The sequence below is a fragment of the Physeter macrocephalus genome, chromosome 16, assembly GCF_002837175.3.
Source record: "Physeter macrocephalus isolate SW-GA chromosome 16, ASM283717v5, whole genome shotgun sequence".
NCBI classification, from domain to species: domain Eukaryota; kingdom Metazoa; phylum Chordata; class Mammalia; order Artiodactyla; family Physeteridae; genus Physeter; species Physeter macrocephalus.
In genome coordinates this window covers 83,428,278-83,449,440 of record NC_041229.1, presented here as the reverse complement: position 1 = coordinate 83,449,440, position 21,163 = coordinate 83,428,278, and the positions used below count along the sequence as shown (strand labels likewise).

At 35.9% G+C, this 21,163-nt stretch overlaps 1 protein-coding gene across 1 annotated transcript in view; it reads left to right on the top strand.

Annotated features, from left to right (window-relative positions):
• DCDC1 (doublecortin domain containing 1) overlaps window positions 1-21,163 on the top strand; it is a 460,096-nt gene that overhangs the window by 353,875 nt on the left and 85,058 nt on the right. The window contains 1 exon segment of the mRNA XM_055091474.1: window positions 19,947-20,070. Within this exon segment, the coding sequence (XP_054947449.1) occupies window positions 19,947-20,070 (124 nt within the window).

The window sequence follows — 21,163 nt, the reverse complement described above, 5'->3', positions numbered from 1 at the left end:
ATAAGGCCTGCTGAAGGTGTGACTCAGCGAATCACCATGGTGATGTGAGCAAGAGCCAGGCTGTAGGGGCATCAGTTATTACTGGGTAATACTTAAGAGCAGTTTCTTTCTCAGAGCATGCTGCAGCCTGCTTTGGAGTCCTGTCTTGAATAGCTTGAGTCTGCAAAGTCAGGTTGGTATCCATCTTTGGTAGGGCTGCCTCAATGAATCTGGGTTTAAAGGATTCTTTGGAGGTCAGATCTTCCACTCAGCTGCAGAGAGATTACACTGTGAGGAACCTGTCTTCGTTTGTCTTCAGTCATTATTTGTTCATCATAAGGGTTTAACCTTTAGCCAGACTGGTACCATTTCAGGACCTTGTTCTCCTGAAAGTAACATTTAGGATTATAAGTTTAACATATGGATAAATTTTGAGTAAAAAAAAAATAGAGCATTTCTTTTTAAATGACTTCATGTTGCTTATTTTATAGTTAACATATATTCAAATGATATCCTATAGAAATAAGCATAATTTTATTTGGCTTTCACATGGCAACCTTAAGAGAGAGCATTTAAATCTTTATTTGTGTAATATTTCTTTCCTAGAAAACTTGAGACAGGGAGCAGATCCCTTTCATCTTTCTCTTCCCAACAAAGAAACAGTAGTAGCTGCCAGGTAATGCTGGTTGAATGAATAACAAGTATGTAGATGAAGTATATGGTTTTCCATCTTGTTTTATCCTTAATTTCCATTTTCAGTAAGTTTAGTTTTTCCCAAAAAGGTTTCAAGAACCTGTTCTTCTCTTTTTCTAATGCTATGTAATACAATTTACCACCCACTTTATTTAGAAAAAAATTTACTTGTATATTTATTGGTAAAATCTTTCCTAAAGAAACCTCTTTTGGTGTCATGCATACTAGATACCTCCAGAGTATATATATTTTTCAAACTGGAGAAGGCAAGGGAAATGAGGAGAAAGAAAGAAGAGATTGGCTGTGCAGGTTTGTACAACTGGTTTAGTTGAGTTTGAGTGACAGCAGATCCTAGTGATATGGCAGGCCCTGAATGAGTATCTCATCTAAAGCTTCCTAATCCAGGCATCTGACCCAGCAGCCACTGAATTTTCCTTCACATTACTTAAGAGCCTGCTGGTTTTCACCAGTGATACTGTTCAGTCTTTAGAATTAGATGTCTAGAATTTGACATTTTGCTTATTGAGAGTGTCCACCAAGCCCAGTGGCCTTGCATGGGCTCACTTTGTCTCTGGGTTGGTTCCTTTCTGCAGCCACACTTACTCCCAGGTGTCATGCCGCCCTCCTCCTTAAAGCTGCTCCCTCCTGTCTGCCCTGGAGGTCCTGGGCGCCCATTATAGCCGACCACCTGCTGCTTCAGGCTGGCCTCCTCATGGTTTCCAGGGATGTCCCTTTGCCTTCCCTCCGCAAGCCCATCTGTCAACTGCCACACGCCCTGGCAGCACCTATTTTTATGCCAGCAATATTACAGCTTTCTCACATCAGCTTCTCTTCATAACTCTCACTTAAATGTGGCTGTATTATCCTAGGAAGATTACCACCCCAGAATTATTTTGGAATGGCATAATTTCAAGTCTACTGGCCTGGAAAGTGTCACAAGAATGGGAAGTTCTCACCCATGTTACTTTCTCTAACATAAGTTTGCTTCACTGCACTTGCGTGATTAGCATTAGTGAAACTATTTGTGGCATGTCTTTACTAAATAACTCTTTGAGTACAATTCCACTGTGTAAATAGCTTAATACAGTTAATAAGAAGTAAACATAGAATTGTATTATAAAAACACATGTGCTTTATTATTGGTGGAGTCCAAATGTTCTCAGACCTCATTAGCCTGAGGTACAAATAAGGTCACACTGTAAATGGCTATGTTTCCTGGCTAACAGCCCCACCAGCTAACTGGAGCATCTTAGCCCTTCTGGCTCTTCTTCCTTACCTCTCTCTGGTTATTCCTGAGCATCTCCACAGTGTTTCACATATATTTATGGATAGTCCTCTTGTCTCTCATATTCTTTGGTTGTAGCTTCCTTGTTAAGGACATACACCTTGCAAAGAAGGATGTTACCTGTACTACAGGTGCGTCCGTGACCACATGGCTTCCAGTGCATCTCAACACTACAAATACCTCAAGATGCCAAAAAGTGCTGTGCCCCCTTCAGTCTGCACAGTGATAACACTAGGTGATGCTCCTTGGAGAGCATACATTTAAATGAGATCTCACAGGAATAAGAATGATTTTATTTTTTTCTCTATTAAAGTACCTAAGGCATCTTACACTGCATATACATATTCGACTGCATACATAGGTTCTGCTGTAGTTGACACCCCACCTCTAGCATGCCCTTTGTCACTAAGATTCTGAAGCAACCTTTATGGTGCCTTATATTTTTACAACATCTCTTGAGAAAACATCTCCTCCACGTCAGCAGTTTTTTTCTTAGAAGACTTTGGGGCTGGCTGGAGTAGAGATACATCATTCTTCAGTTTTGCATTTCAAATGTCTTGGGCTCAGGCATGCATGCACACATGCACAAACACAACTGTTCACTCCCCAGCTCGCCAAACAAAGACACAAGTCTTCCTCTGACCTCCTCTTCCCCCCATTCAAATCAACTTTTAGTAGCCTGAGAGGTTTCTAGCCCATCATTGCATAAGAGCAATCATGAATTGGTTTTATTTTGGCGTCTCACAACACTTGTTTAAAAAATGGCTTCCTAGATAAGAGCATGAGAAATATCTTGCATGTGTAATATTATATATTGTTTAAATAGGATGTTTTATCCAATACTCTATGAATACATTCTGGAATAGATTTGAGCAGAAATAATATATTTTGCCCGGTAGTGCTGTCTTAGACCCAGAAAGTACAAACATGCTTGTTTCTGATGTGTAAAGCACAGAAGAGAGCACAAACCCACTTAAATGAGCTTTAAATGTACTTATTCTGACAATTTTGATGTGATGTTGGTGCATTTCTGTGTATTAGAGAGTGAGGATAAAGAGGACATAAGATTCTCAGGTTCATTTTTAATTTTCAAAATTCCCAAGATAGGGTTCTCAGAGTGAACTTGGGAGTAGAGAGAGAGAGGTCTGTGTTAATTTGGGTTGTCTTGGGGTTTTTTGGAATATGAGTGCTCTTGATTCGGGAACAGTGTTTCACTCACATTAAAGTAAATATTGAAAAATAACTGCTTTTTCTGCAACACGTGACATAGGTCTTGCCATGGTCATTTCTTTGTTCTTATAGGATCTTTCAAAGCATTTGACACGTTTAACCTCATACTTCCTACTTGTGAAACACTTTCTTGTCTTGGTCTCTCTCCTACCACACTGGACACTCCTTTTCAGTCTCTTTTGAGCCTGCTTTTTTGGTTTTTTGTCCTAACTCTCGATATTGAGTACCCCAGGGCTTTGTCCTCTGACCTCTTCTGTTTTACCTCTATACTCCATGGATGATTTCATCTGCTCCCGAGGCTTGAAATGCCATCAGGATTCCAGTGACTCCCAAATCCATAGCTCTGGTCCCAGCAACCTCTGCAGGCTCATAGATCCAATTTCATACCAGACATTTCCATTTGGAAGTGGAATCTCAAACTGAACATATCCCAATTAGAAAGGTTATTTTCCTTTCTCAGACTTGCTCCTATTTTAGTCCTCTCCATTTATCCATGTCCTCAGGCTGAACACCTGGGCATCACTTCACTTCTTTTTCCATCACCAGCCCCATCCCAGTACCTAATCCATCCTCAAGTTCAACTGATGAATCTGTTCCTTGATTTCCATGCCTAGATCTAGAATCTGTCCACTTGTTTTGATTTCCACTTAACTCTAGTTCTGGTCACCATCATCTGTTCTATAGCACTTGACTCCTGCCTGTTGTTTCTGTTTCCATTTTTGCTCCCCTACCATCCATTCTCCATCAGCATCCAGTCTTTTATTTTTAACTGAATATTAGATAATGTTACTCTCATCCTTAACAGTCTCTATCATGTTTAGAATAAAATCTCAACTTTTTACCTTGGTTTCCCAAACCCTACAAGTTCTGGCTCCTGCCCACCTCTATGACTGCTGTCCCCACCCCGTTCTGCTCCAGCCTCCTAGCTCTCCTTCTGTTTATGGAACATACTAAGCTTTGTTCCATCTAGTGCAATTGCACCAGTTGTTCCTCTGGCCCCAATTACTCTTCTCATGAGTTTCATATGGCTCTTTCTTTCCTGTCATTCAAATCTCAGCTTTAATGTAGCCTCCTACCTTCCCTGATAACCCCACATAAATTAGTTACAGAGTCACTCCATCAAGTTAACATATTTTAATTCTCTGCATAACACTTAACATTTTCACACCTTCTTTATTCGTTTGTTGGTTATAAGCTCCATGATAGCAGTAAACTTGTCTGTCCCGTTCATGGCTATATCCCAAGTGCCCAGAAGAGTTCCTGGCATTGTAGACACTCAAGAAATATTTATTTGAATGACCCATTTTCATTTATAATTTTCTCTTCACAATTATATATATTGTTTAGAGAAATATGTAGTATATATTATATGCATTTTTTTAATATAGTAGGAGTTATTTTCAGTAGTCACTTCATAAAGAATACCATTCTTCTTGGTAGTATTTTTCAGTACAATGAGTTCTGGTTATGAGCAGAGCTGTTTATATTCTTACAGATATTTGGAGTTTCTTAGATTTGCATTACTCTAAATGCTTAAATGGATCAATTTTTTTTCTCTTCCTGGAAAAGAAACTACTGATTGTCTGCCAAAGTTTCTTCTTCCCTCTTCTTTAATTATAAAGGGTGGGAATGGGTCTAGACCAAATACTAAATTCACTAATATCCACTGCAGATATAGGTGGCCCCTGATATGAAAAGTGGAAGTCATTAGGTAAAATCCTTGGAAAAACTATTTAAAAGGTTTTGGCTAAAGTATTAGACAGGTACCCTTTTACTCCTACCTTTCCCTTCTTGCTGCTTGGAAAATGGCCATGATGGCTGGAGCTGCAGCAACCATTTTGTGATCATGAGGCAACTACAAGGAAAAGACATAAGAATAGTGGAGAGAAAAGAAGGCAAAGTCTGGGTTTCTAATGACTGAATAACTGTCATACCAGTTGGTCTGCTGGATTTATGCATAATAGAAAAATAAATTTCTATCTAAAATAAAACTTTATATATATGTGAGTGTGTGTGTGTGTGTATATATATATATACATATATATTAGTCCACTATTATTTGTTTTCTGCCATATGTGGCTGACCCTAATAATAATTTATCTCCCTAAAGAAAAATATGGCATCCCTTTGAATGTTGAGTATATTGGAATATCAATTTTAGTAAATTATTTCATTAAAGGATCGATTTATTAATTTTACATAAATTATTTAATTTGGGAATTTATTTCTATATATGTTGTTTTTCATGTTCTCATTTGATAGAGGCACTATGGCTTAATGAGGAGGATGTGTCTTCGGAGTCAGATGATCATGGGTTTGAAACTTAGCCTTGTCACTTACCTGACCTCTGGCAAGTTTCTTAATATTTGAGCTTCACCTTCCCCACCTCACCTTATTAATACCTAATATAATTTTAATGAGAGTAAAGTGAAGTGAGGGAAATATTCTATCTCTTGTTTGGGCTTGTGCTTCTGCACAGGTGTCTACATGTGTAAAAAGTCATTGGGCTATACATTTAAGATTTACACATTATGTAAACTATATTTTAATTAAAAAACTGGCAAAAACAGGCATGCCATAAGTGGAAAAAAAGGAAACCCAAATACTCTAATATTTTAATATGATTATTTTATTTCTATAATAAAGAAGATAAATCATTCTGGGGAGGATTTACAGGTATTTTAATTTTAAAATTCAGAAACTGAGGTGAATGCATTCTTCTGGAAGTGTTCACATATAATACATCACGCTGAAATTTTCACTACTAATTTCTGACTCTCCTTTTAGAGTTCTTTACCCTAATATCTATAAGATCCACAATTATTGCCAAGATGTATTGTGATTTTGTTTCCTGTGCTGAAGTTTTGAGGTTTGGGAAGCAGAATCCAGAAAAAATTGTGTTTTCATTTAAATTAGGGGGTCAGCATCCCCTTCCTTGGAATGATTACCAAGGAATGATTGTTCAGTTGGAAGGAGAGGTCATCTGATTTCTATAAAAAAGATTGTAGCCAAGGTTAAATGTGTGGGCTGTGAGACCCTGCGACCTTCACCAGGAGCTCGGGATTCCCGCTCCGCTCCTTTTAGGACCAACTTTATTTCTTCCCTAAGTTTGTGAGTTGTCATCCCTAAAGATTTCTTCTTCTCCAGTCCCTTGTCCCATTGTCCCCAAATGTACTCAATTGACCCATGTGGAAGCAGCTCCCCCTGTCATTTGGGAGGTGCCAATTTACTTCTGTGAGAGACAGGCTGGTTTTCGCATTACACTGGCAGCTATCCTGGACTTTAAAAAAACAGCTGTGTGCTTGCCAGCTGACCTGCTTTCAACCAAGCAGCTGCTGCTTAAAGTCAGGGGTAGAGTTTGTAAATCCTTGGGGATTGAGAGCTGCTCTTCACCCACCTTTGTTTGAGAATACGAAATGTCCAGGTTACGACCTATGTGAATTTCTTCCACTTCTGATGGAACCACAGCAGAGGATGTTCTGTGTTGGCTAGTTTAAACCAAAGGTCAGACCAGACGAATGTGTGTGTGTGTGTGTGTGAGAGGAGTTGTACGAATCTGCTTATTCTCCTATTTCTCATCAATTGCTCACCAGGCTAAAATTAGTGATTTTTTGTGAGAGAAACACCTGTCTTTTCCAGGTTATTTTTGAACTAGGACAGTGAGAGATAAACAGGAACCCTTTTTTTTGTGGAATTTGGTGTTGAGTGGCATATTTTTGTTGGTGAGGGAGAGAAGAGGCCAATGACACAGTTCCATACACACGTGGCCACACACATACAGAGTGACTGTAACTATGGATTTAGATATCTTTATTTCTGTCTTCGTGAAATAAACCCTAAAAACCATGGAATAAACTCCATTTATTTTTGCTCCCTTTACCTCCTCACCTGTACGCTGCACAGTAATTTAGCTCCCCAGGACAGCTTTTAAGATTCTAATCTTGTTCCTTTCCGGCACTTTTCTCACAGCAGTAAGGAAAGGACTGGCATTCCTCCACTATTGTATATAAAGGAGAATTCGTTCTTGGAAATAAGAGCATTGTTTATGTTGAAATTCCCTTAGCTTAGCTGAACCTTCGATTATATCGCCCATTCAGATAACCAGATTTTGACCCCCTGTGGTCTGTTTCCATTCTCGGAGAATTGTCAACAATTTATTTCTGCTCTGACGATTACTTTTGTGAGTGAGAGAAAAAGAGACATCTGGGAAGATTTTGATAACTGAGTCATACATAAAAAACACTAAGCACACTTTTAAAAGATACCATGTGAGAAAGTATAGCTTTTGCTACAAAATAGCAAATTGAACTTAGTTACTGCTGAGGTGGCATTTGTAAGCTGTGACTGTATTTATGAATCACACTGTTAACTTGATTCCAGGTAGCATGGAAAACATCTTTATTTGTAGTTCATAAATCTGGAGAATATTATTATTTGAAAAAATCCAATGATATTTATAATTTTAATGGGACCCAAATGCAAACTAAATAATTCTAGTATTTTAGTGGAAGTTTGGTGAATTTAGAAATAGATCGTACAGACCTAAAAGTGCCATGTCAATTTTATGCAACATAATACTGATGATATGAACCCCCATCACAAACTAAGATTTGTCTTTTAATTCTGTGACATTTTGTTTCCCCTACATATTTAATCTATTTCTTAGACACTTTCATCCAGAAGCAATAGAAAGTTGGCAAAGACATGTAATGGTCAGTATATTTTGCTTAATGGGAAATACTTCTGATTATGCATTCAGAAATTGGGAAAATATTGTTTCATATGCTGTCATTCCCATTGCTGAATATTACAAAGACCAGAGAATATTCAAAGCAAAGGCAATTTTTTATTTTGTTAAGTTCATGTTTATGGCATTGTGTACAAAATGCACATAAAAGACATTTCCTTATCTATTCCTATTATATTAGAGAAGTTCATGCCCTGCTCTTAGCATTTTCCAACACAGCTGTAGAGTAGTTTAAAGCCTATTTTTAAAATAAGTGATGCTCAATTTGTCTTTGATGATCCGGATGATTCAGGTGAGATGGGAGCACGGTCGGGCCCTTATTTGCATAAAAATTAATCACAGAAAAATGTAAATTGATAAAATTTTGCCTGGCTTTTCCCCCCTATTTGAGAACCCGTGGATGGCTCCCAGAAGCAATCATCTCAGTATGGGGCCGCGTTGGATGCTATACAAATGATCACATTTGTGTTGAATACTCACTCATTTAAATGTCAGCACTGATGGGGCAGTAGAAAAAAATCAGTAGAAAAAATGAAAAATAAATACACAGCAGCTGAAGACTATCAAATCCGTGGGCACTCTTTAGAGATATATGATCTAATGTGAAAAAATTGCAGATTAATTATCCTTTTTGCAAAATGGTAATTGTTTTAGTATCACACCCAGAAAAAAAATCTGCAGTTTATTTGGAATCAAACAAAAAATAGTAATGTTAAATACGTCATTACATCATTGTGTTTATTAGAAGCCTGCAATTAATTCCTAAGTCTCCTTAGGTCTTTAAAGCTGCATAAAATGAAACAAAAGAATGTTGCTATTAATTTTCAAACAAATGCTTATCTTTCAAATCAGTCTGATTTGTGTGAAAAAGGAGGTAATGTTATGAAGTTTGGTGGGGATTGTGTGTTAATTTCATCGTGCTGCTGACACTTCTGATAATATCTTCCCAGATCCTGTTAAAGTTGTAATGTTAAAATTTGAAGGTTTTTGTTCAGTGGCATGTAACTTTAACACACCATTGAAGAAGTCATGAAGTGTATTCTTAAAAAAAGATGCTTTAAGAAAAACAACAGCAATACTAATAATGGGGGAAATAGAAACTATTTGTGAGATTCCCCCAAACAGAAATTCTTTGGACTGCCTTTATTGCACCATTAACATGGATGACTTTTCACACATGTAATTTATGTGCATATTTGAGGTTAAGAATTTATATTTAGCTATTCTAAGGAAAATAATAAAACCTTAAAATTTTCTTAAATAAAAAGAGGTGTAAGTGGTGTCATTTTCACTCCAAAAGATGGGTAGAAGGCATCATCATTATTATTATTATTATTAATATTTTTACAGTTTATACAATCCATTTATCTTTGTTTCTGGGTCGCTCTCCTTGGTGCTGCTTTGGTGTTCTCAGTGTACAGTTTACCTACAGCTTTCTAGCACAGGTGGATATTAGGTTCTTTCTTATTATTCTATAACTTTAGCAGATTTAAGTGATTGAAACGTTGAACACATCTTCATTAGCCAGGGAAGACAAAGTTAAAACATAGCCTTTCCACCTGCTGACTTAAAAACGCCCATCGAATTAATGTTACATTAACCAAAGTCGATTGTGGCAACACACAAAAAATATTTTGAGATGGTTGAAATCTACTGTTATTACCAGAATTGCTTTGGAGTTAGCTTAGAGAATAGCCTTTAAAATTTAAATTAACCAACACTTAGAGACCATGCCTGTTTTAGAGATTAAATATAATTTGTCATATAGTGAGAATAGCTAACACTATGGGTCACATACCATTTATGTCATTTAACAGTAACATAGCATTTAACTCTGGAAGCCAGCCTTTCCAGAGTGCTGACTATGGGCCGGACACTGTTCTGTTCCTTTATAGATAATGATGTGTTTAATCTTTATAACAGTTCTCTGAAGTAGGTATCTTGTTATCCCAAGAGTGACAGGTCTGAGGTCACCCAGCTAGTCAGAGGTGAAGCCAAGATTTAATCCCAGGGGTCTGGCATCAGACCATTGCTCTGCTGACAAATGCCTGGTGAGCACATCTAGGTGCCAGATCTGCTGCCAGGTGGAGTCTTGGCAAGAGAAAGTGCTTTATTTTTGTGACTTTAGAACTTTCTTTTTATAATTGAAGCTTGAATCTATTTTGATATCAAAATGTGTCAAGTGACACATTTAAAAATTTTATTTGGTTGAAAACTTTATCTTAAAAAGTTACAATTTATGTCATCATTCGACTAAAATTGGAGAACATTTTTGGTCACTTTAAGATCATGAGACATGAACAGTCACTGTTTTTCTGAACAATATTGTTACTGTTGAGATGAATTCTTAAAGGCACTAAAAGAGATCCTTGTCCAATTTGACAGACTTGGCTATTGTCAGAGTCTCTGGGAAAGTTCACGTGCCCCCATTCATTCCTCTGTCCCTGGTATAGTTCATTGGTTCATGTTGCAGTATTATTTTCATTCGTTTACCCATCCATGAAATTATTGATGTATCTACCCATCCATTCATCCATCCATCCATCCATCCATCCATTTATTCAATGCAGCCTCCTCTTAAATTTTCAGGTTTGGGATAAAAGCAATCCTTTTATCCCGTGATAAAATAGAGACTCCCTGCCCACAGCCTACTCATCTTCTCTTCATAGCCCCAGCTATATCTAACACTTAATGGCATCCAAAATGTATAGGTAGCCACACCAGCTCCCGTGTCCAATATCTGCTCCACCCCAAGCAGTGCAGTCCCTTGACCACCTTTCAATACTAGGAACTGCATGCCAGCAGGAGGTTTACAATCAGGATAGAGCTGGGGTGGAGGCTGCTCCAGTCCCTGGAAGCAAGTTTGGGGCTGTTTGGCCAGGGAATCCTGAGGTCTCAGAAAATTGTCTGGAAGTGGGGAAGAGGCACGTGAACTCCAGCTGGACACCTCCCCTTGGTGCCATGCACTCCTCGCCCACTGAGTGAAGCAGGAGAGGGACAAAACTGAGGTCCAGGGTAGGACCACTTGTTGCCCAGGTCTACGGTTGGTACTACATTCTACAACTGTTTATTCAGTGCAAGCTCTGTGCTAGATGCTGATCTAGGCACTGGGGATGCACTGTTAACAAAACAGACAAAATCCCCATGAAATTTACAGTCCAGTAGAAATAGACACCATTTCTCATACACTGAATTTTATGCTGCTCACAGTATCATACTGTGACATATGTAGAATTGTTCACATGTGTCTTTATTAAGAGTTTCTTCTATATAATGCACTGCATTAGAAGAAAAATATAGAAGACCATTTTTCGAAAGGTTCAGAGACTATGGGAAGTCACTATTGCTTCTTGTCTCTCAGAGAAAACTCACTTTTTCTGTGAAAGAACAGAAAGAGGGTCATCTTACATCCTGATTTTAACAGTTCACTCAACAAACACTTACTGTGTACCTCCTTTATGACAGTAATACTTGAACTGAATTGTTAGAATTACTGCATAGACTAGGTTACTTTCTGAACAGTCAAGGCTCCTTATGTCTAAAGGTATGCTTTCCCATAGGGACTGGGTGATTCACTGAGACGTAGGGATCTAAGTTTACTACAAGCCCTTCCTATAACCAGCTGGGTGAGTCTTACTGGACCTCATTTCCCTCACTGAGAAATGATAGGTTAAATAAAGTAGCCCACAAATTCTTTTCAGATCCAAGAAAAGAATCATCTGGTGGCTGCTGTCATTGCTTGGTTTGTAGCCTCATCACTCCAGTCTCTGCTTCCCTGGTCACGTCGTCTTCTCTCCTGTAGGGTCAGATTTCCCCTGCTTCTCTTTTATAATGACACATGCTTACACCTACTCAGGTAATTCAGGATAATCTCCTTGTGTCAAGATCCTTAACTTAATCGCATCTGCAAAGTCTGTTTTTGCTTTATAGAGTAACATTCATATGTTCCAGGGATTAAGACATGGATATCTTTTGAAGGGCCATTTTACAGCCTACCACAGATCATAATGTACTGACACTTTGTTTTGCAAATCTTGCAGTGGTCTTGGCCAAACAATGAAATATTTATTTGATCATAAAGAAATTAATTGGTAATGATGGAATTTCAGGACCTAGTTTTGAGACATAATTTAGAGTAGAGGGCCATTCTATTATCTACCAAATCATATTATGCAAACGATCTCTTACTTTACTTACATGTAAGAGGAGTCTTGAGTGTTACTTATCTTCTCTCACTTCAGAGTTAAGAATTCAAGAGTTTTGGTATCAATTGATGGGGAGTTGAGAACCCAGATTCACTAAGTAAATTTTAAATGTAGTCCAGATTAGCTCATTAATTCATTCCTTTATTAAGTGGACAGAGCATGTCCTGAGGACCAGACTCTTGCCTGAGTTTTGGGAAATCAACTTCCCATCTCTTCCATGTTGACCCCCCTTGCCCCCCAAGAAGAATCAGTAACTCTCTGTTCAGTTCTCTGTAGTACCTTGTATAATCCCCATGAGCCCCCATCACCTATGTCACTGGTATTTGTTTCACTGGTCCATTTTCTCACCAAACTGGGACTCCTCATGGGTAGAAACTGTCTCAGTTCCTTGGATCCCTGGCACCCAGCAGCATAAATGTTGAAAATGTGTTGGATGGACCTTCCCAGGACCAACTTTAGGCAAAAGATCTTTATTGTTACTTGATTAACTTTGTGGACTTCCTATTAATATTTATTATTTTTCCAGTGCTCTTATACCTCATCACTTCTTTTCTTTAGATGACTGCTCTTGTCCTGTTCTTTTGGAGCTTCTACTTTGTTCTTCTTTTCCTCTCAGTTGCTTGTTCTTTTTTCTCATCTGTTTTCTGGGATCTTTTTTTGATGCAGAACTAAAATGTGACTCACAATTGGCACTCCAAAGACCTTAAAATCTGTTTGGGAAAATATTCCTGAAGAGGAAATACTTATAAAAAGTTACCACTCACTTTCTCATGGCTGCCAATATCTTTGGACCATTCCTGAATAGTGATACAGTGATAACTAAAGTCCATCCCACGATTCCCTGGGAACCCACACAGCACCACCTTAGATCAGGCAAGTGGGGTCTATCTTTTTAATGCCAATATCTCTGAAGAGCTATCAGTCACTGTCTCTAAGAGCATTTCTTAAAGGAGTCAGAGAAAGTGACCATTGGACAGACCAATGGGTGAACATCAAAGAAAGGAAAAGACAGGACAGGAATTGATGAAAGCAGCAATGAGAATTAGGGAAGAGATGAGCCATCAATGGTGGCAGCAATCCATGAAAAGTTCCTCAGAGGTAAATAGCAGAGAAAGCAGTAAAAGGTTCAGAGGAAGCACAGGAAAAAGTAAAAGACTGGAGCCATGGAAATGACCAAGATTATACTAGAAAGCATTTAGGCTAAGCTGCTCTGACAGATACTCCAAAACTTTTAGGCTTATACAGAAGCTCATTTCTCTCTGCATGATGGTTTATAGATAGGAGGTGCTAGGAGCTGGTAGGCAGCTCTTATTCTGATCATGGGGTTTCTACCTAAGGGTCTAAAGTGGCTGTTTCAGCTCTTGCCATCTCAGCCAGTGGGATGGAGAAAAGCGACCAGGGGCGCACATGTTCAGTTGTTTGAAAGGTGAAGTCTATGAGTGAAGCACAGCATATCCACTCACAGCTCATTTGGCTGGAACTTTGATGCATGGCTAAACCTAAATGCAAGGAAATCTTGTCTTTAGCTGGCTAGCCATGTGCCCATATAAAAAAATATATTATTACTGAAGGAAGGGAGAATTGATCTGGGGGATAACTGCTCCCTCCTGATATGAATAAATAGAGGCAATCAAGAGCCTTAAATGGTGAAGACCTTTGCTTTAAGCAAAAGAGTTGGCTAGATATAACAGACTGTGAAGTGAAAAGCTATAGACATAAATCAACTCTCTTCTAGCTAGAACTCTGTGTCCTTAAAAATCATATACGTTGGAGCTATTATGTAACACCAAAAGATTGTATCCTTTTTCCATATCTTGAAATGGCATCTTTCTTCTTCCCTCTCATTATCCCAAACTCTTTATTCTCCATGTATACAGAATTCATGCATCCTTTTCAAGGATTCTTCTCCCACCCCAACAGTTTCTTTCCGTAATATGAAGCTCATATTATTTTCTTTCCATTAGGTCTACCTATTATAAGTCTTATTGAAAGTGCCATTTTTTTTCCCCATTACATACTGTCTTGTATTGTTTTCAGAAAGTTTCCAGGTATGTAATTTTTGCTTCTTCCTCAAACGCTATAATTTTCTTGAAGGCAAAAGCCCTCTCTAACTTCTTTTGCATTGTCTGTAGTGCCTAGCATAGTGCAGGGGATAGAGAGCAGGCAGTCAATAGACAGTTATTAATTTGTTTTATTTGCATAAAAATTGATATAGAAACTTCAGGTAGTGGATACCCCAAAGACCTCAGATACCAAAGCTAAGCTATCAGGCCCAGATAGGTGATTAATTAAACAGATTCAAGAACTCAAAGACCACATCGGATTCTACCATAAGCAAGTATTTGAAGGGAAAATGGTTTTTTTGTTTACAAATTGAAATTTTACTGTACTTGCAAAGAGAGCTTTGCTTTTACACAAGTATAAATCTCCCTGACTATGGGAGATAATGATAGGTTTTTAGTGCTGAATATAGATTACTTCTATGTATCCAGACTCTAAATAACCAGAAAGCTCAACCAACTAGAAAAATAGAGCAGGTCAAAGATTTTTTTTGAAAAAAAAAGAAACTGTCAAGAGATATCAGGTGTGACTTTAGATCCATCTGTATATCCCTTTATTTTTCTAGACTAAATACATACATACTTCTGGCAATTACCATTAATGTACTATAGGTTTCCACTATATTTCATAATTGATGTTTTAAAAAATTGAATTGTGTTAAGTCTTAATTGGTGATTTTCAATTGATAGAATATAATATACAATTATGGAAATTGTTATGAAATAAGTATTCTTTTCAGCATAATTGTTGGAACTATTTCTCATTCTTAAAAATTCCCAGTTATGCAAGATGGAAACATGATCACTGAGTTCCCCTCTTAGCCTTTAGTTGCCATTAAAATTCATTCTCTGTTTTAAGTACTTCCCTAGTTATCAAAATAATATGAAGAGATGGAGCAAATGGGAATATATAAAACAGAAGAACAAATTCCCTGTGTATTTATTAGTTTCTACAAGATATTCTAGGAAAAAAGTTAAAATAATGTTTAATATGAAGAAATTACTTGATCTTTGTAAATTTTGGCTTGTAAATGAAAAACACTGCAGTCTTCAGTGCCTTGTTTCTATTAAAGTTATTTCAAATTTAAATCTTAAAATAATTATTTTCTTAAACTATTAAATTTAACTTTAATATTCAGTCTAAATTGAAAGATTAATGTAGCCTAAAATATTGATACAATGATACTAGTAAAAGCCTAGAGACTGATAACAGGTAGATTCAGATTTCTAGTTATGTATCTAATCTTTTAACCCTTATACAATGTTTAAGATGAGCTTGTAAATGTAGTTCCTGATTTCAAATAATTTCTTCTCTGTCTAGAGAACTAGACTCTTAGAAACTTCAAAATAGTTCAAATCTATGGAAATTTGTTGCGCTATTATTAAATGCCATCAAAATAGGTAGTTATTATACTATTCTTACCATTTTTGCTATCTGCCCATTTCTTTCTCCTATCCTTTTCTTTTTTCAGAGATGGGGTACCTAATGTTCGTCTTATAAACTGATTTCTATCAAGATCCATGTATGCAACATATAACTGTTTTGTATGAATAATGTGCTTTCACTATTTCTGAGGAGCCGTGCAATTTTAAATTAATTCTAGATGAATTCTAAGTGGTCTAATCTTGCAGCTTAGATCAACTTAAAAACTGAAAAATGACCAGTTAAATAAATAAACAGGTCCTGGTGTAAAGCAAAGAGTTAGAGTTTCTTTGACAGTTGTAGGATGTGCATCTGGTCATTTTTACATGCATGTTTATTAGAGACTGCTGATTTAAGTTTTGGATCTGATACAGTAAATTATAAATACTCTGGCAAATTTAAGGAATTTGCCAGAGTATTTATAATTTACTGTATCAGATCCAAATTATATATTGTATCATATTTTATTACTATGTTCATTACATTGTTGGAAACAATGTAATTGTGTCCTGGTAGAATATGAAAAAAGACTATTTCTCTTCAACTGGGACACATTTAGGTTTCTTTTTATCCTACTATTGATTGCCAAGAGTGCAAAATAATACTTTTCTGTCACAGTGCATACAGTCCTGAATGATTTCTCAGAACCTGTCACAATGCTGAAGTTCTATCAAAGGCACTAGACTCTGAAAACATTATCTAAAGTGTTTTTGTTTCCCATTCCTTTATAAGATTAATTGAATAGAGCATTCTGATTAATGACTCCATTAATCAGACTAAATTGATATGATCAATTCTGGACTTAGTTTTTGAGGGAAGTGATATCTGTCAACTGAAATGCTGAGGAATGATCCTCTAAGATTTTTATCTTTTAGGTTTATGTAAATCCAGGAAGATATTTTAACTTTGGTCATACTTCTGTCCATGAAGGTAGATACTCATGAAATATCATAAATAGAATTTTACCTTTAATGGAAAGGCAGGGTTAATAAAGATACTGTTTTAAATAAACAAACTTGCCTTTGAAACTTATTTCGCTACCTTGTAGCGTGTGTGTATATATGTGTGTGTTCAAGTAAGTCCTTTCAAAACATGAGATGTTTTGTTTTATATAGTGTTTCTATTATAAATGACAGTTATTTAAGAACACCTTCTTTCATACTGAAGAAAAGAATGGAAAATATTAAATAAAAATAAGTTCTCAGAGGGACAAGGAAAAGGCTGCCTGAAAGCATAGCACGAATCATTGTCTCCACCTAGTGCTGACTTTCAGGAATTAAGATTCCAGAGTCCTTAATGATGCTGTAAAGTTCTAATTTATGTTATGCACATGTACAGTCATTATAGCTGGGCCTGCTAGTGCCATTATAGTTAAGAGTCTGTCAGTTTTTCATTTATAAAACATCATATTAAGAGGTCTATTGCTTTTACATAAAAGCTCACACTGTGCTGGAACTCTGCAGTCCAATGGCCTTTGCAGTATGTGAATGTTTATTAACAGTGTTATGTTGAACTTGACCAGCTCCTTTTAAAGACACCCTGATGGGATGAAGTTACATAGGCATCTCATTCAGAAGGATGAATCTTTTCATCAATAACCTGTCCTTTACCTTATGGTAATCGCCCTACACGCATCAGACCAGTGGACATCTAAAAACTCTATTGATGTGGCAGGCCCTGGATTTTTCATAGGCTATAGTTCCCACCCTATGGCACACAAGAGGAGACTAACAATTTTGGCTACTAATGGGAGGAAAACAGGAGAAAGTAGTTTCATGGAAGTCAAATGAAGTCAGGTCAAGTCAAGAAAGTGTTTTTAAAAGGAGGGAATGATCATGTTGGACCCTGATGTTAGTTCAGTTATGTCTTGAGAAATGACCTTTGGCTTTAGTGATGTTAAAACCCTGATGGGGCATTTTCACTGGAGTTTCTGAGATCTCTAAAAAATCTAGTTGGAAATGGTTTAAGAGAAAAAGGGAGGAGAAGAAGAGATGAGTCTTTTACAGAATTTGCTGTAAGGGAACACAAAGAAATAAAGCAACATCTGGAGGTGGCCAGTTGGGTATAGAGAAAGTTCTTTTTTTTTTTTTTTTTTTTTTAAGATATCAAGCTGTCAGACATTATGCAGATGGAATGACCAGAAAGGCAGGAAAATTAATAGTTCAGGGTGGGAACAAAGTCCTAGATGAGAGAGGATAAGGATCTAACCAACAAGCAGAAGTGTTGGCCTTAGATCGGAGCACGAACAACTCTACGGTAGCAGGAGGTCAGGTTCTAGGTTGGTAAAGAGCAAGTCTCTCCTGCCACCACCCTTCAATATCCAGGCCCCAAGAACTTCCAGCAGGCTTTTGGGACACATGGGCCCTTGTACAGAGGGTTGGATGTTGCAAATGGTTCTGATGAGGCTGGGCAAGCTCAGAAAACTTTTAGGCTCAGATGACCATCACATGTGCTAGAAAATTATGGGTGATGGGCTGCTTCTCTATTCTCATTCATTAATCAGTGATTTATTATATTAATAAATGTCCATCATTTCATTTCTAGGCTATTACTTAGCTATAGTGATTATTCTCTTTCCATAATGTTAAATTTTATTGGCTAATATTGATTTAGGAATTTCACATCTTTGATTTTAAGTAAGATTGTTGATTTGCTTCTTAAATTACCAGTGACTGACTTTATTATGAAGCTTCTCTCCCATTCATGGAATGAATTAGCTAGTTTCTATATCTTTATGGTTTAGAATGTTTTATATAGTACGAAAATGATCTGTTCCATGCCCTGTGAACTTATATGAGCAAGAGCATACTTTCTATTTCAAATCTTTAAGGGTTTTCAAAAATTATTTCTTCAAAAGTTGTGCATTTATTAACATATACATGCATAATATACTCTTAATCTCTATGCTAAATATTTTGCTTGATTTTTCTATTTGGCTTGTATATTTTTTAATCTAAATTTATTTGCATGAGATTTGCTATTTTACTTTTCATTTCAGAAACATTTCTTTAAATGTTCTACTAATAGTCTAAATATTTTCTAATTCTTTATTTATATTTGCATCTTTACTGCTTTCTTTCATCTGTTTTCCATGGGATGTATTTAAAATAAATTATTGAGTTGAATGTTTTATTAATTTCCCTTCTCTGTTTAGCTCTTAATAAATAAGCATTTAACATTATAAATTTATCTTTGAATATAATTCTAAATGTATTCTTTAAGTTTTCATGATTATTATTTTCATTGCTTGCTAAATAGGTATTGATCATGTCATTTTTTTCCCCTTGTCTGGTATAATAGTATTTTGGGAGAGAGAATGTGTTTTAAAAATTATCTTGTGGTTGAAATTGTGAAATTTAAACTTTGGTTTATATCTAATTTTGTGTCATTTGCCTCAAAGTGTAGCTTGTTTAATTTTTATTTTAAAACTGTATTGAAGTTTAATTTGTTAGTGTGTGGAAATATTACAATGTTTCAAGAATTATTGAGAAAGACACATTTTCTGTTAACAGACTAAAATGTCTATAAGTAAATGGTCATACTTACATTTACTAGTTTTCGCAGTCAAGTATTTTGTGTCCTTACTTGTTACTTAAAAAAAATTACCTACACCTGTGACTCTATTTCTGTTTTGTAAATAAGTTCATTTGTACCAGTCTTTTAGATTCCTCATATAAGCAGTACAAGGGGGGAAGGGGTGAAGGGGGGATAAATTGGGAGACTGGGACATTGACATATACACACTACTATATATAAAAAAAATTACTAGTGAGGACCTATAGTATAGCACAAGGAACTCTACTCAATACTCTGAAATGGTCTATATGGGAAAAGAATCTAAAAAAGAGTGGATATATGTATATGTATAACCGATTCACTTTGCTGTACACCTGAAACTAACACAACATTGTAAATCAACTATACTCCAATAAAAATTTTAAAAAATTTACCTAGTAGTTCATAATCTGTTGGTGATGTAATGGCATCTCCCACAGTGATTATGTATGTTGGTTTCTCTTTAAATGTCTAAAAAGTTTTGCTTGACTTTTTCTCTGTTAGTATTGTTATTTATGTCATTGTTATTATAAATTGTTATTCTACTTTACCTTCTGCCTCAAATTCCACTGTCTATTATCCCAATTTTAAAAAATGTATTCTTTCATTAAAATTATTTTTATTTATGTCTCTTGTACACAGTAAATTATCAGATTTGGGTTTTTAATTCAAACTGAGTTTTTGCCTACCCAATAAGAAGTACTCAATGAATATTTTAAAGTGATATTTAACCTTGCTAAATTCCTTTTTGTCTTTTATTTTGTTTTAGGTGGGCCATAAAACATGAAGGGACTGGTAAGCCAGGCCAATGGAAACATTCCAGAGTTGAAAATCCTCTGTGGAATAAACTTACCTACATGTGGCCAGTCCTTCCCAGTGGCCAACTTAATGAGGTTGTACTGCTTAGTATAAGACATCGTTGTTGAGCCTTATTTTAAGTCCCAGTATGTGGTCAATGTGTGTGAACATTTCCATGAAGTTTTTGATTTGCAGTTGTTAGGTGCAAGTGATCAATTGTTGCTGTTGTTCTATCAATTAATTAGAAAGATGCATTTAAGTCATCCAATATGGAATGGATATGGAATTTATTTCTTCTTCTAGTCTGTCATATTTTGCTTTATATATTTTGAAATTTAGTTCTAGACACACACATGTTCAGAAATATTATATCACCCTGATGAATTGAAACTTTTATCATTATGTAGACTCTCTCTAGCTCTAGTAAAATTTTCAGTTATCCAATACGAATAGAAATATCTCAGCTTATATATCTTCTTTCTATCCTTTTACTTTTTATATTTGTATACTCTTCTGTCTTAGGGGGACTCTCTAGTAATCAACATATAGTTAATTTTAAAAAATGGTCAGACAATCTTCATTTCTAAACCAAGGGATTTAGTCTTTTCTATCTATTGTAATGACATATATATTTGGATTATTATCTGCTTTTTTCTCTGTTTCATTTTTCTCCATTCTTATATTCTTTTAGGTTATTTTTTTTCTCATATTTTTCCCATTTACTAGATTGGAAATTATATCCTCTATTTCCATTTTTTTTGTTATTACTTTGAACATTTTAGCTTGCATATGTAAATGATCAAAATCTAAAGTTAACAAATATACTTACTCTTATCTCAAATAATTGAAAACATTAGAATGCTTTAACATCAGTTGTCTGATTTGTAACTTATACACTATCATTGTCATCTATTTTAGTTTTATCTTAAAAAAATTTCCACAAGATATTAACATTGTTGTATGTGGTTAATATTAATTTAGATTTACTCCTAATTTTTTCTCTTTCTTCTTTTAAATCCTTGTTATATCTCAGTCCTTCCAACTGGGGTTACTTTCCTTTTGCCTAGTATACCCTTCTTTTAGTTTTTGGTAGCAAACAGTTTTTACTTATCTTAGATTACTTAAAAATTTATTTTTAATTTTACTTTTACTAAGTGAACTTAGTCTTTTATTTTGCCCTCATTCACG